General features: G+C 50.8%; 1 protein-coding gene across 1 annotated transcript in view; it reads right to left on the bottom strand.

Moving 5' to 3' along the window:
* Positions 1–977, bottom strand: part of MMP24 (matrix metallopeptidase 24) — a 47,922-nt gene extending 46,945 nt beyond the window's left edge. The window contains exon 1 of the mRNA XM_076352181.1: positions 879–977. Coding sequence (XP_076208296.1) covers positions 879–977 — 99 coding nt within the window. The remainder of the gene's footprint in view (positions 1–878) is intronic.
* Positions 978–12,044: the final 11,067 nt, after the last annotated feature.

Genomic DNA, 12,044 nt, shown 5'->3' with positions numbered 1-12,044 from the left:
CAAGAAGGTACCAGAATCCATCGGGAAAAGAGAAAGGCCTTGCTTCCAAAGCAGGAGAAAGAAGGTGTAAGACAGCACGTGGGCCAGGCATGTTAAAGTTCACCAAATGGACATACAGTGCTATTCAACATGGACATCATTAATAGCTCAAGATAAAGCCAAGCTGCAAAACTGCTTGGAGACTGGACATTTGCTACCACTACCTTGGCATCTAGCGTCGGCCTCTGACAAACAGCGTGCTAGAACACGCGGACCTTCGGTCTGACCAAAATAAGCTGTCCTTGAGCAGCAAGGGCAGAGCACACTAACCAAAACAGCTCTGAGTGGGGCTACCCTTTCCCTCCCGGCCAGACTCGGACGTGGCAGCAAGCGAGGGAAAGGGACACCACACGATGCCCGCACAGGCACTAAAAGAAGGTCCTCCCAGGAGGCCGATGCTCAAGAGTACACAGGAGGGGCACGGCTGCCTTCGCCTGCCGGTTCCCAACCTGCCAGGCACAGGCAGAGGAGCTGCCAGTGACTGTGGCCGCACACCTGAGCCCAGCCCGGCAGCAGCAACCAAGACCAGCCGCTTCGGACAGCGGCACGACGAGGGCCTACAAGAGATGCAGGAAGGCTTCTGGCGGGCAGCAGCGCCCAGGCGCGGCGACGGGGCTGGAGCCGGGCGCGGAGGAGCCTAGGAGCCGCTGCCCGCCCAGCTTTCCAGCCTGCCCCCGGGCCAACACAGCGCACAACCCGGCCTCGGGCTTCCCATCCCCCGGTACGCCGGTCCCAGCTGCGGCACCACCGGCCTCGCCGCCCCACAGAGCCGCCCGGCCCCGCTCCCCTCAGCGCCCCGCCTCGCCCGGCCCCGGCCCCCCTCCCGCTCCCAGACCTACCCGGCCGGTGCTGGTGTCGGCGGCGGCGCGGAGCAGGGCACAGAGCAGCGGCAGCAGGGAGCCCGCCGCGGCCAGGCCCCGGCGCCGCCTCGGCGCCATGGCAGCGCGGCGGGGCTCCGGCCAGCGCTCCAGCCAGCGGCGCGGGCTGCGGCTGCGCGGGGAAGGCGGAAGTGGAAGGCAGCCGCCGCCGCACCGCCTCTTCCCCCGGCGGGCCGGGCCGGGGCTTCCCCGGGAAGGACCGCGGCGCGGCCCTGGGGAGGTGCGTCCGGCTGGCGGGAGGGCCCTGGCTGCGCTTCCCCCGCGGGAAGGGCTCAGAGCCGGGCACCAGCAGCCCCGGGTCACCGTCCCTCTGGGTTTTTTCCACGCACCCGCCTCTGGCTGCCGGCAGGGGAGAGCGCGGAGGGGCTCGCAGCGGCCCCCGGCCCTGCCGCAGCACCAGAGCAGATGTGGGAGGGCCAAGGTCTTTCTCTGCGGGCCTCTTCTCTCACGACGGGGTTGTTTCCTGTTCTCAAAGGTCCCACTCCCTGCCAAGGCTGCCTCGAGTTGTCTTTGGCTGCAGCCTGAAGATCTTCAGCAGACGTGTGTGTAGAAGCCCCAGGTGCAGGAGGCCAGCTGTATACACCTCCTCCTAAGGAGCCTGAGGAGAAGAGGAAAGGTGGGGCTGGCAGTTTGTTGGCCAGTGGTCCTGCCCTGAAGCCGTTCCCATCTGAAGGGAGGTGGGGCTCTTCTGAGATGTGCACCCAGGGGAAGGCATGGGTTTCTGTGCTGCCTCAGAGAGACCCATGGGCTTTGTCACACTCCATTTCTCTCCTTTGTTTCACTCGGGACCAAAAACGATGCCTCGTGGTGACAGGTTGAAGGAGGAGGTTATGGATGGCAGCCCCCTTGGCCCAGCCTCATTGAGTTCAGAGGGTCTGAAAGAGCAGTCAGCAGCCTGCACTTTCACATGTGTTTAATAAATTATTTTTATCAGGGATTTTGGGCAGGGGGAGATGCTGCGCCACCAGGCAAATCTCTTGCTCTGGCATTGGCGTAACCATACTGACACCAGAGGTTTGAATTCCTATCTGCTGGGAAGGGAATCTTGAAGCACCGTGCCCACAGCCAGCCTGGCGCACAGGGCAGTTTGGCTGGCAAATCTGAGCTGTGCAACAGGCGTCAGCACACCGGTGATGTGCTTGGAGCTGGAGGGGTCGCCGTGCCTGGGAATCCCAGGCCAGAAGGTGCTGCTGCTCCCCTGTGGAGGAGGACATTGGGTTTTAGAAATGCAGGACAGGGATTTCATCTTTTTGTCAAAGCAGCTTTATGAACATGCTCTGCTGTGTGAACAGCCAGTGCTGGCCTTTTCCCTGCTGACTCAAGCTGACGGCAGCTCAGCTCACATGCTGCTGAGGCAGCAGCTGTGCTCAGGATAGCCTCTTTGCCCTGCCTGCAGAAGCTGGAGGGAAACTCTTGCCAAGACAAGCCAGCGGATCTCCCCCACTCTCCTCAACGCTGCTGGTGTCAGGCCTCTTGTTTTTTGCCCAAGGAGAGCTCAGGCTGCCATTTCTACCGAGGACACAGCTCAGGCTCCCATTTCTAGCCCATGTAGCAATTCTAGCTTGCTGTAGCAATCCTCCTTCTCCCCCACCACTGCTACTTTGTCAGACCATCCCGTTCACCATCACACTGCATCTCTTTGGGAACTGGAGCAATTGCGGTGCTTTTTGCATACAATTAGAAGAGAAGAGAATATTTTCGGTTGGAAGGGACCTACAATGATCATCTAGTCCAACTGTCTGACCACTTCAGGGCTGACCAAAACTTAAAGCATGGTATTAAGGGCATTGTCCAAATGCCTCTTAAACACTAACAGGCATGGGACATTGACCACCTGCTCCAGTGTTTGACCGCCCTCTTGGTAAAGAAATGCTTCCAAATGTCCAGTCTGAACCTCCTCTGATGCAGCTTTGAACCATTCCCACGTGTCCTGTCACTGCATCCCAGGGAGAAGAGATCAGCATCTCCCTCTCCACTTCCCCTGCTCAACAAGGTCACCCCTCAGCCTCCTTTTCTCCAAACTAGACATACCCAGAGTCCTTAGCCGCTCCTTATAGGACATTCGTTCCAGCCCCTTCACCAGCTTTGTTGCCCTCCTCTGGACGCATTCAGGGACCTTCACATCCTTCTTAAATTGTGGGGCCCAGAACTGCACACAGCACTCAAGGTGAGGCCACACCGACGCTGAATACAGTGGGATAATCACCTCTTTTGACCGGCTGGTTTTACTGTGTTTGATGGACCCCAGGATGCGGTTTGCCCTCTTGGCACACCGCTGACTCGTACTGAGCCTGCTGCCGACCAGCACCCCCAGATCCCTTTCTGCACGGCTGCTCTCCAGCCACTCCTCTCCCAGTTTATACTTGTGCTCAGTGTTATTCCATCCCAGGTGCAGAATCTGGCATTTGTTCTTGTTAAATTTCATCCCATTAATGATTGCCCCATGCTCCAGCCTATCTAGGTTCCTCTGCAAGGCATCTTGTCCCTCAAGAGAGTGGACAGCACCTCCCAGTTTGGTATTGTCGGCAAACTTGCTAATGGTGCATTCAACTCCTGCATCCAGATCATTGATAAATATATTGAACAGAACTGGCCCTGGAATTGAACCCTGAGGAACACCGCTGGCGACCGGTCGCCAGCTACATGTAGCCCCATTCACTACAACCTTTTGGGCCCTGCCATTCAGCAAGTTCTTCACCTAGTGCACCATGTACCTGCTCATCCCACAGCTGGACAACTTGTCCAGTAGGATGCTGTGAGGGACAGTATCAAAAGCCTTACTAAACCCCAGAAAAACATCTCCCCATCCTCAGGGATGTTAAATCAAAGCCTTTGGGGAATAACAACATCTAAGTGCATATTATTCAACTCAGCCAGATCCAGTAGTTCAAGGATCTGTTGCCTGCATCTGTGCAATCGCTGCCATAGCAATCCTAGTTGAACGGAGTAAAAAAATCTAGTGCTTGGACATCCTCCGATGGCACAAGTTATGCAGGCAATGTCACCACAGCAAATACATCACTATGAGCTGATTCTCCTAACAATGGAAAACATAACACTTAAGCAGTGTAATACGCTGAACCCTGCTATTCTACTCCTTTTACCTGGGGAAGGAACTCCATATCATGGTTGTGTAGTAACAACCTGTAAAGCTGAAAAGGCTTGAGGAGATTTAATGGATGTGCCATTTCTAGATCCCAATCTGGAACTATTTGTAGACAGGTCCTCGTATTATCTGAACGGCAGCTGTGTTACGGGTTATTCAATAACTACAGTGAATGGAGTAGTAGAGACTTCACCACTCGGTCAGAAGCTGAGTGCACAAGCAGCAGAATTAATTGCATTAACAAAGGCCTGTCAGCTGGCCAAAGAAAAGACTGATTCTCGATATGCATTTGGAGTATGCCATGCTATTGGACAATTACGGAAGCTGTGTGGGTTTATACTTATAGCAGAAGTAAAACATCAAATGCTCCTCAAACTACTGAACTGTTAAAAGCTATACAATTCCAGAGAAACTTGCTATCATTCATCAGCCAGCCCATACCAGCAGAAGGACAAAAGAAGATAAAAGAAATAGTCTAACAGAGATTGCCACTATAGCCGCAGCACAACAGCTGTACGAACCACCGGGCTCACAAACAGTCCAATGGTCCAACCCGGTGTTGCCTGCTCCTGAAAAGATATGTTTGACTGTTCCTGCTGAAGAAATTGATGCTAGGAAAAGGTATGAAGTGACCAAAGATTCCCAGGGAATATGGAAAGCAGGTATGGAAAACCTTCCTATTTTACCTAAGCAGTACCCAATTCCCATAGCAAAAATGCATCACCATCTAGGGCATTTTGGGACTGCTGCACTAGCCCAGACAGTGCTAAAAATTGGTTCGCACCAGGAATTTATGCTGCAGCCAAATAGGTAACTGTGTCTTGCACGCACTACCTTTAGCCTTAATGAATATTTAACAAAGACCTCAACAAAAGACCAAACTGCCTCCCTATGAAATACTATTTGAAAGACTGATACAACTCCCTGGAACTGATGTACCCACTCATATAATTTTATTAGCAGGAAATGAAAATGTGACCCAGTATATTTTACAGGTTTAGAAATTATTAAAATACAATCAGGCCCGGGCACAGCTAATACAACCAGTACCTCCAGAAGGGGCTCTGCACCCCTTCAATCTAGGGAATTAGCGTTTGGGTAAAAGTACACAAAAGAAAGGATAACTTATCTCCTTGGTGGGAGGGACCATTTTTGTTATGGCTAACCTTTCTCAGCAGTAAAGGTGGAGGAAAAATCGACTTGAATCCATGACTGCCACTTAAAAGCTGCAGCCACTCTGGAAGTGGAACCACGAAACATCCAGGTGTGAATGGAACATCCACAGTGGTGGAACATCCACCACCACAGAGACTGATTCACCCGCAGCTGGGAACTTACACAGAGCCAGCGGATTGGCTGTGAAACCACTGATCCTGCGTAAGAATTCAACAGGAAAGTGGAAAGTAATCTGATACTTATGAATTGTACATGGGCTGAACCATACCCTTACTTAAGAGTGCGACCAAGGTATAATTATTTTTGTCTGTTTGTTTTTCCTATTAATAGTGATTTGGAAGCCTAGATTTTGATAGGATAGCCTTTCTTATAAGCCTGTGGTGGAATATTGATTATATGTATTCATTCCATAATTCGGCCGTAGCAACAGTCCATACTGTTGCGAATAAGCCTGACTGTTGGAAATGCACTAAAAGCCTATCCGCTGCTGGAAATCAACTCTCCTGGATTTCAGCCCCATTGAATTCTCAGCGGTACAAGGACGGGCATATACATGATGGATTTTCACTAAAAAAAGGAAGGAGAAACCCAAGAAGGGTTTGTCACTAGTTTGAAAGGAGACCCCTGAGTACGCTTGGAGAGCAAACCTATTGAGGAGCATACTCACTTTGTAAGGGCTGGGAATTGAAAATGCCAATATATCTTTAAAATTAATAGAATTAATGGAAAGGGACAATTCAGGTCTTGGGTCCATATAGATGAAAAGGGGATTCTTATGCCTGGAATGTTCCATAGATCTATTCCTATGCCTAAAGGCAATCAGTATTCCCCCATATATTTTTCCAAAACCTTACTATATACTACATCCACTGAGTGTAAAAGGGAAATTCTCCAAAAGCCCTTACATAAAACCTATTATAATAAGACATCACGCTGTAGATTTGTTCCTGGATGGAGTTTATCAGGCCCTGCAGACTCCGAGACAATGTGGATATTCACAGACAGATTAACCTGATATTCTGTAGGAAGCCATAATCAAACTAAAGACAATTATAAAATTTTGGTTTCCACTACGGGCCTATAGGATCCTGATTGCTCTGAGTCATCTAATCTGGTCTGAACCTTACTGGTTTACTTACACAACCAAACCTGGCACATGATAACTGTTTTGCAGGACATAGTTTACATGACTCAGATTTATTTGAAGATTGTAGTACCCTATTGACACAACTACCTGGGTAATACTGGATATGCAGAGAAAGGGCATTCAAGTATTTACCCGCAACCTGAGCTGGAAAGTGTATGCTAGGTGCATTAATACCATCCGCACAGGTTAGAAGCAGTATCTATTCTGCCTCTGTAGCTCTTAGCTACCGGTATATATGAGAAAAAGCGTTACAACCCTCTGACAGAATGTGGCACTGAGTTCCACCTGTTTGTAAGAGCTTTTATCCCATGGTTAGGGGTTGCAAAACTAGAAAGAGCAATTGCAAATGTGTCAAAAGACTTAGAAAAAGCCATTAATGAAATCGCAAATAGTATTATAGCCCTACAGGAAGAAATCAAATTATTATCACAAATGGTTAATACAGAATCGATTAGCCATAGACTACCTATTAGCAGCACAGGACGGAGTATGTGCATTATTGAATAACGGCTGCTGGGTTTATGTAAATCCAGACCAGAAAAATGAAACTGATAAAACCAAGATAAAGACACATTTAAAAATATTACATGAAAAAAGACAGGGATCTCCCCTAAATCTATTTGGGTAGTTAACCTCTTGACTCCCAGACCTAGGTATAGGACTGTGAGCTAAGAGGATTTTGGTTTTGTATTCACTATCTTATTTTGCATCATAATTATATATGTATGTTTACATTATTGTATAACTTTATGAACTCAATTAACTACTAAATTAATGAATAGTGTGGTGTGATCCTGACGGTCAAAAGAAAAGGAGGGACTGTTAGGAAAAACCTCATTCCCTAACTACTGTACCAATTAGTCTTTATACTATGAAATTGTATGAAAACTTTCTTAAGATATAAATAGTTTACATTGTATACTGCATATTCATGGTTAAGTAAGCATGACTAAAGGACCCCAGCTCATTGCAAGGAGAAGGACAGCCCCCGCCATGAAGAAGAAGGGATACCCCCGGTCTACTGAGGTGACGCCAGCATCCCAGCCCCTCCAACTCCTCTCTGAAATCCTCCCCTTATCTGGCATCACAGATAAATAACTGTAGCAAGACTGACTCTAGGGACATTTAGATCAAGAAAGAAGCAGATGGATGATGACACCATAAAATTATAGATGCTTTGACCCCACTCGGGGTCAAGATCCCTCTGCTGCCCGGCTCCAAGCCTGTCTTCTGCTGGACAAAGCTGGGGGAAAAGGAAGTAGAAAGGAGTAGAAAAGCTCTCCTCTTTTACGGGGTCCCCAGCATTCAGAGAAGTCCTTGTGGCCACCTGCTCTACAGCAGGAGCTGCAGCCCTTCAATTGGACAGGGCTGGGGAGCTGAGGGAAGCTCCTGGCTCTGTGGTGCCGAGAGAAAGGAGAACTTGCCCATAGCAGTGCTCCAGGCTGGCCAGAGCTGGATGGAGAAGAGAGTTGGTGTCAGGTCTTCAGACTCCCTTTACCTTTCCACAAGGACAGCTTGGCACCTCTGGGGAGCGCAATCCCATGTTGCAATCAGAGTGAATTGCCAGAGGGAAAGACATGGCTGTAGGCAGCATTTCAGCTTAGCTCCTTACAGGTGCAGCACTGGGCATAACCCTCACCCCTGCAGTAAACAGCTCCTTGTATTCCTACAGCAACAGTAGGTAGCCACCAGACGGAGGATGTAGGCACAGGGTTTCTTCTCCATTGGAGAGAAGAAGTAGATCTCTGAAGTAGAGAGATCTTTCCTCTGGGTGGAAAGTAAGCCAGGAATTAGTCTATACCTCGGAGGTTTGGAAATGCCACCATGTGTGCGTGAGGAGCTCGGGAAGTGCGTTCGTCCCTGCTGCTCTCTCCTGCCCTGTTCATACTCTGGAACATCTCTCACAGCTTTACCAGCCCTCATGCTATTTTGACCTGGGAGATCCCTACTGTCACCTAATGTGCACAGAGTACAACAGCCTGCATGACCCGCATCTGCAGGCGTACCACAAATGCGAAGGCAACATCCGGAGGCAGAAGAGAGGGGGTTACGTCAGCAGTGATGGCAAAGTAGGTTTGGATGTCGTCGGGCTGATGAAAAACGGTTCCCTCCGAGCAGGGTTCCCCGAGTGCAGAGGAAGTGTGTGCAGAGGAGCAGCTCCCCTCCTGCTGGGTTTGGGCTGTTTCGGGGAAGGCAGTCTGCGTAGCTGACTTCACAGTTCTTGGGTGATTTCTCCCCTCCTCTCTCCATAGGTGGCTTGCACTCTGAAGGAGTTCAATGAGTACAGGCAGTATCTGACCAGGCTGAAGCTGGAGGCAGAGAAAATGTTCAGGCGAGAAGAGGTAGGCAAAGCAGAGTGTTCGCGGACACCTGTCAGCGGCACGGTGCTGAGGTGCATCTTGGGGAGGCGGTCAGTGCAGAAGAGGTGAGGGCTGTGCTGCTGGGCCGGGCATTGTGGCAGGGGAAGGACTACCCGGCTTGGAGCTGAGCTAGCACAGGGTGCTGAGGTGGGGGTGGGCAGGAAGGTCATGTGCAAGCATGTGGAGTACTGAGGGAAGCCCTTCTCTTCTGCCCTCGTCATGTGGCTGAAGCAGGGCACTGGCCTGGGCCTGCGTGAAGCCTCAGCACACAGGGGCATGAGCACTTGTCCAGGCAACATCGAGCCACAACCTGGGGTCACCTTTCAGGAAAGGCTTCAGCAACACCTGCCCAAATTAAAGGATGCCCCCAAACTGCCGGGAGCAATTGACGCTTCCTGCCTGGCAGAGCGGCTGCTGCAGCCTCGAAAACCATCTTGCCCACCTCCACCCAAGAGCAGAAAGATATCCCTGAAATCAAGCTGCATTTGAACAACAAACTGCAACAGAAGCCCAGAAGCTTGAAGATGTGGCTGAGACTGTGGTGCAGGAAGTGTTGGAGAGGCAGAAGGCTCCTCGGGATCAGTCTGTCTGCGTTTTAAGGAGGGCTGCCCTGGGGATCAGAGGAAGATTGTATGGCAGCGCTGGAAGAGCAGAGCCTTCAGAGACTTCTCCTCCTGATTTCCAGCAGGAAATTGGACTGGTGGCCAAAGAGCTTGTAGTGACCGTGTTGGAGAGCTTGGGGAAGCGTTTGGCATCCAGCAAATCCAAAGTGTCTGAGCCAGGGCTGGCAGCCAGGCAGAAGGAGCAGCCTGTTGCTGGAGGAGCCACCCAAGCGGGCAAATCCGAGGAAGAGAAATCAGGGCAAACTGAACTAGCAGCTTCCAACAGAGCATCTTCACAGGCTTCCCTTGACAAACTCACCAGAGAAATTGTTGACAGTGTTTGCTGCACCTTGGAATCCTTTGTAGCTTCTCAGTTTGAGCGAGACTCTAGCTGCAAATATTCCAAAATCCTGGAGCTTCCCCGGGGAAATCTCTCTAACAGACAGCCGCAGCCATCCCAGATGCCTTTCTCAAGGCAGGGCGTGGAAGAAGGACAAAGATGGTGGATGAAAAGCTGGACATGACCTGGCAATGTGCACTCGCAGCCCAGAAGGCCAACCGTATCCTGGGCTGCATCCAAAGCAGCGTGGCCAGCAGGTCGAGGGAGGGGATTCTGCCCCTTGACTCCGCTCTGGTGAGACCCCACCTGGAGTACTGCGTCCAGCTCTGGGGTCCTCAGCACATGAAAGACATGGACCTATTCGATCAGGTCCAGGGGAAGGCCACAAACATGGTCAGAGGGATGGAACACCTCTCCTATGAGGAAAGGCTGAGAGAGTTGGGGTTGTTCAGCCTGGAGAAGAGCAGGCTCCGGGGAGACCTTATTGCAGCCTTTCAGCACTTAAAGGGGGCTTATAAAAAAGATGGGGACAGACTTTTTAGCAGGGCCTGTTGCGACAGGACAAGGGGGAATGGCTTTAAACTAAAAGAGGGTAGATTTAGACTAGATATAGGGAAGAAATTTTTTATGCTGAGGGTGGTGGAACACTGGCACAGGTTGCCCAGAGAGGTGGTGGATGCCCCATCCCTGGAAACGTTCAAGGTCAGGTTGGACAGGGCTCTGAGCAACCTGATCTAGTTAGAATAAAATAGAATAGAATCATCTAGGTTGGAAAAGACCTTTAAGATCATCGAGTCCAACCGTAAACCTAACACTGCCAAGTCCACCACCATGTCCCTAAGCGCCACATCTACACGTCTTTTAAATACCTCCAGGGATGGGGACTCAACCACTTCCCTGGGCAGCCTGTTCCAATGCTTGATAAGCCTTTTGGTGAGGAAATATTTCCAAATATCCAGTCTAAACCTCCCCTGGCGCAACTTGAGGCCGTTTCCTCTCGTCCTATTGCTTGTTACTTGGGAAAAAAGACCGACCCCCACCTCGCTACAACCTCCTTTCAGGTAGTTGTAGAGAGCGATAAGGTCTCCCCTGAGCCTCCTTTTCTCCAGGCTAAACGACCCCAGTGCCCTCAGCCGCTCCTCAGAAGACTTGTTCTCTAAAACGTTGAAGATGTCCCTGCTCATTGCAGGGGGGTTGGACTAGATGACCTTTAAAGATCCCTTCCAACCCAAACCATTCTATGATTCTATGAAGGTATGCCGACACAGGCAGTGCTGTTTTGCCTCTCCCATAGTTCTGCCTTTTGAAAGCATCCTTTCGCTGGCTGAGGTCACATATAGCAGAGAGCCATAGCGGTGAAGGGAATCAGCACGTCTCCAGGTGACTGCATTCATGATGGAGAGAGTGGGACACCTCACCTCCACTATGATACCCCATCGAGGGCTCCAGCCCACTGCGTTTAAGCACATCTGCTACTCCTTTACCAACTCCCATAGGGAGAAGCCTCAGCTGGGCTGATGCTGCTGTGGGGCCGCTGAAGCGAGGCACAGCCCCAGCACTTGCAGGAGCCCATCCTACAGGGAGGTGGTTGGGAGAGGACCTTAGCTCAGGGACTAGAGTTTAAATACCGTGAGGTTGGTGCCTAACAAGGGGCAACCCCCATTGCTAGTCCAGCTGCCAGGACCAGTGGGGCAACTGTTCTCACCTATACTCTGCTGGGTGCTGTGCTTCCAGCTGGCTTCCCACCATCTTTCTTCAGCACTTACCCACCTGTGTGCACTCTGCTGGATCTGTCCCTTACACCAGCACCTTCCCTGGACAGAAGATTCCCTGCAGGCATAGGACATAAACAAGACAGTCAGCTGCAACTCAGGCAAACAGTATCTAAACCCTTCTCTGCTGGGCAGTGCAAAGGAAGTAGAGCGAGCCGAGGGGCAGGGAAACACACCGAAATGCTAAATGGCCATCAGCCCCTGCCTTTGGTTGGAAAACAGTTTTGACCGAGTGCTCAGGGAGATATCCTGCACTGCTCAAAGTTTCCTTTAAAAGCAGAGACTTTGCACATGCCCTCCATCTCAATTTTTTTTCCCCAGATGAGGAAACTTGGTCACAGGACAAAAGACTTACCTAACACTATGTCACAGGTAGGGCAAGCATAATCATGTTTCCCCTATCACCATCCAGTGCTCTGTCCTCTAAACCGAGCTTCCACCTTTGCCTCAGCCCCTCAACCCCAGCCAGCCGCTTTTGCCACAGCTTGGACTAACCAGCTCCAAAGCCTGGGCAGGCATACAGTGCACCAGCGAACAGGGGGAACACGCATCACTCTTACTTGATACTATGGACATTAACATAGACAAATGAAATGGGAACAGAACATTCCTACAAGACACAAC

The sequence above is a fragment of the Aptenodytes patagonicus genome, chromosome 14 (assembly GCF_965638725.1).
Source record: "Aptenodytes patagonicus chromosome 14, bAptPat1.pri.cur, whole genome shotgun sequence".
Taxonomy (NCBI): domain Eukaryota; kingdom Metazoa; phylum Chordata; class Aves; order Sphenisciformes; family Spheniscidae; genus Aptenodytes; species Aptenodytes patagonicus.
This window is presented reverse-complemented; position numbering and strand designations above follow the sequence as displayed.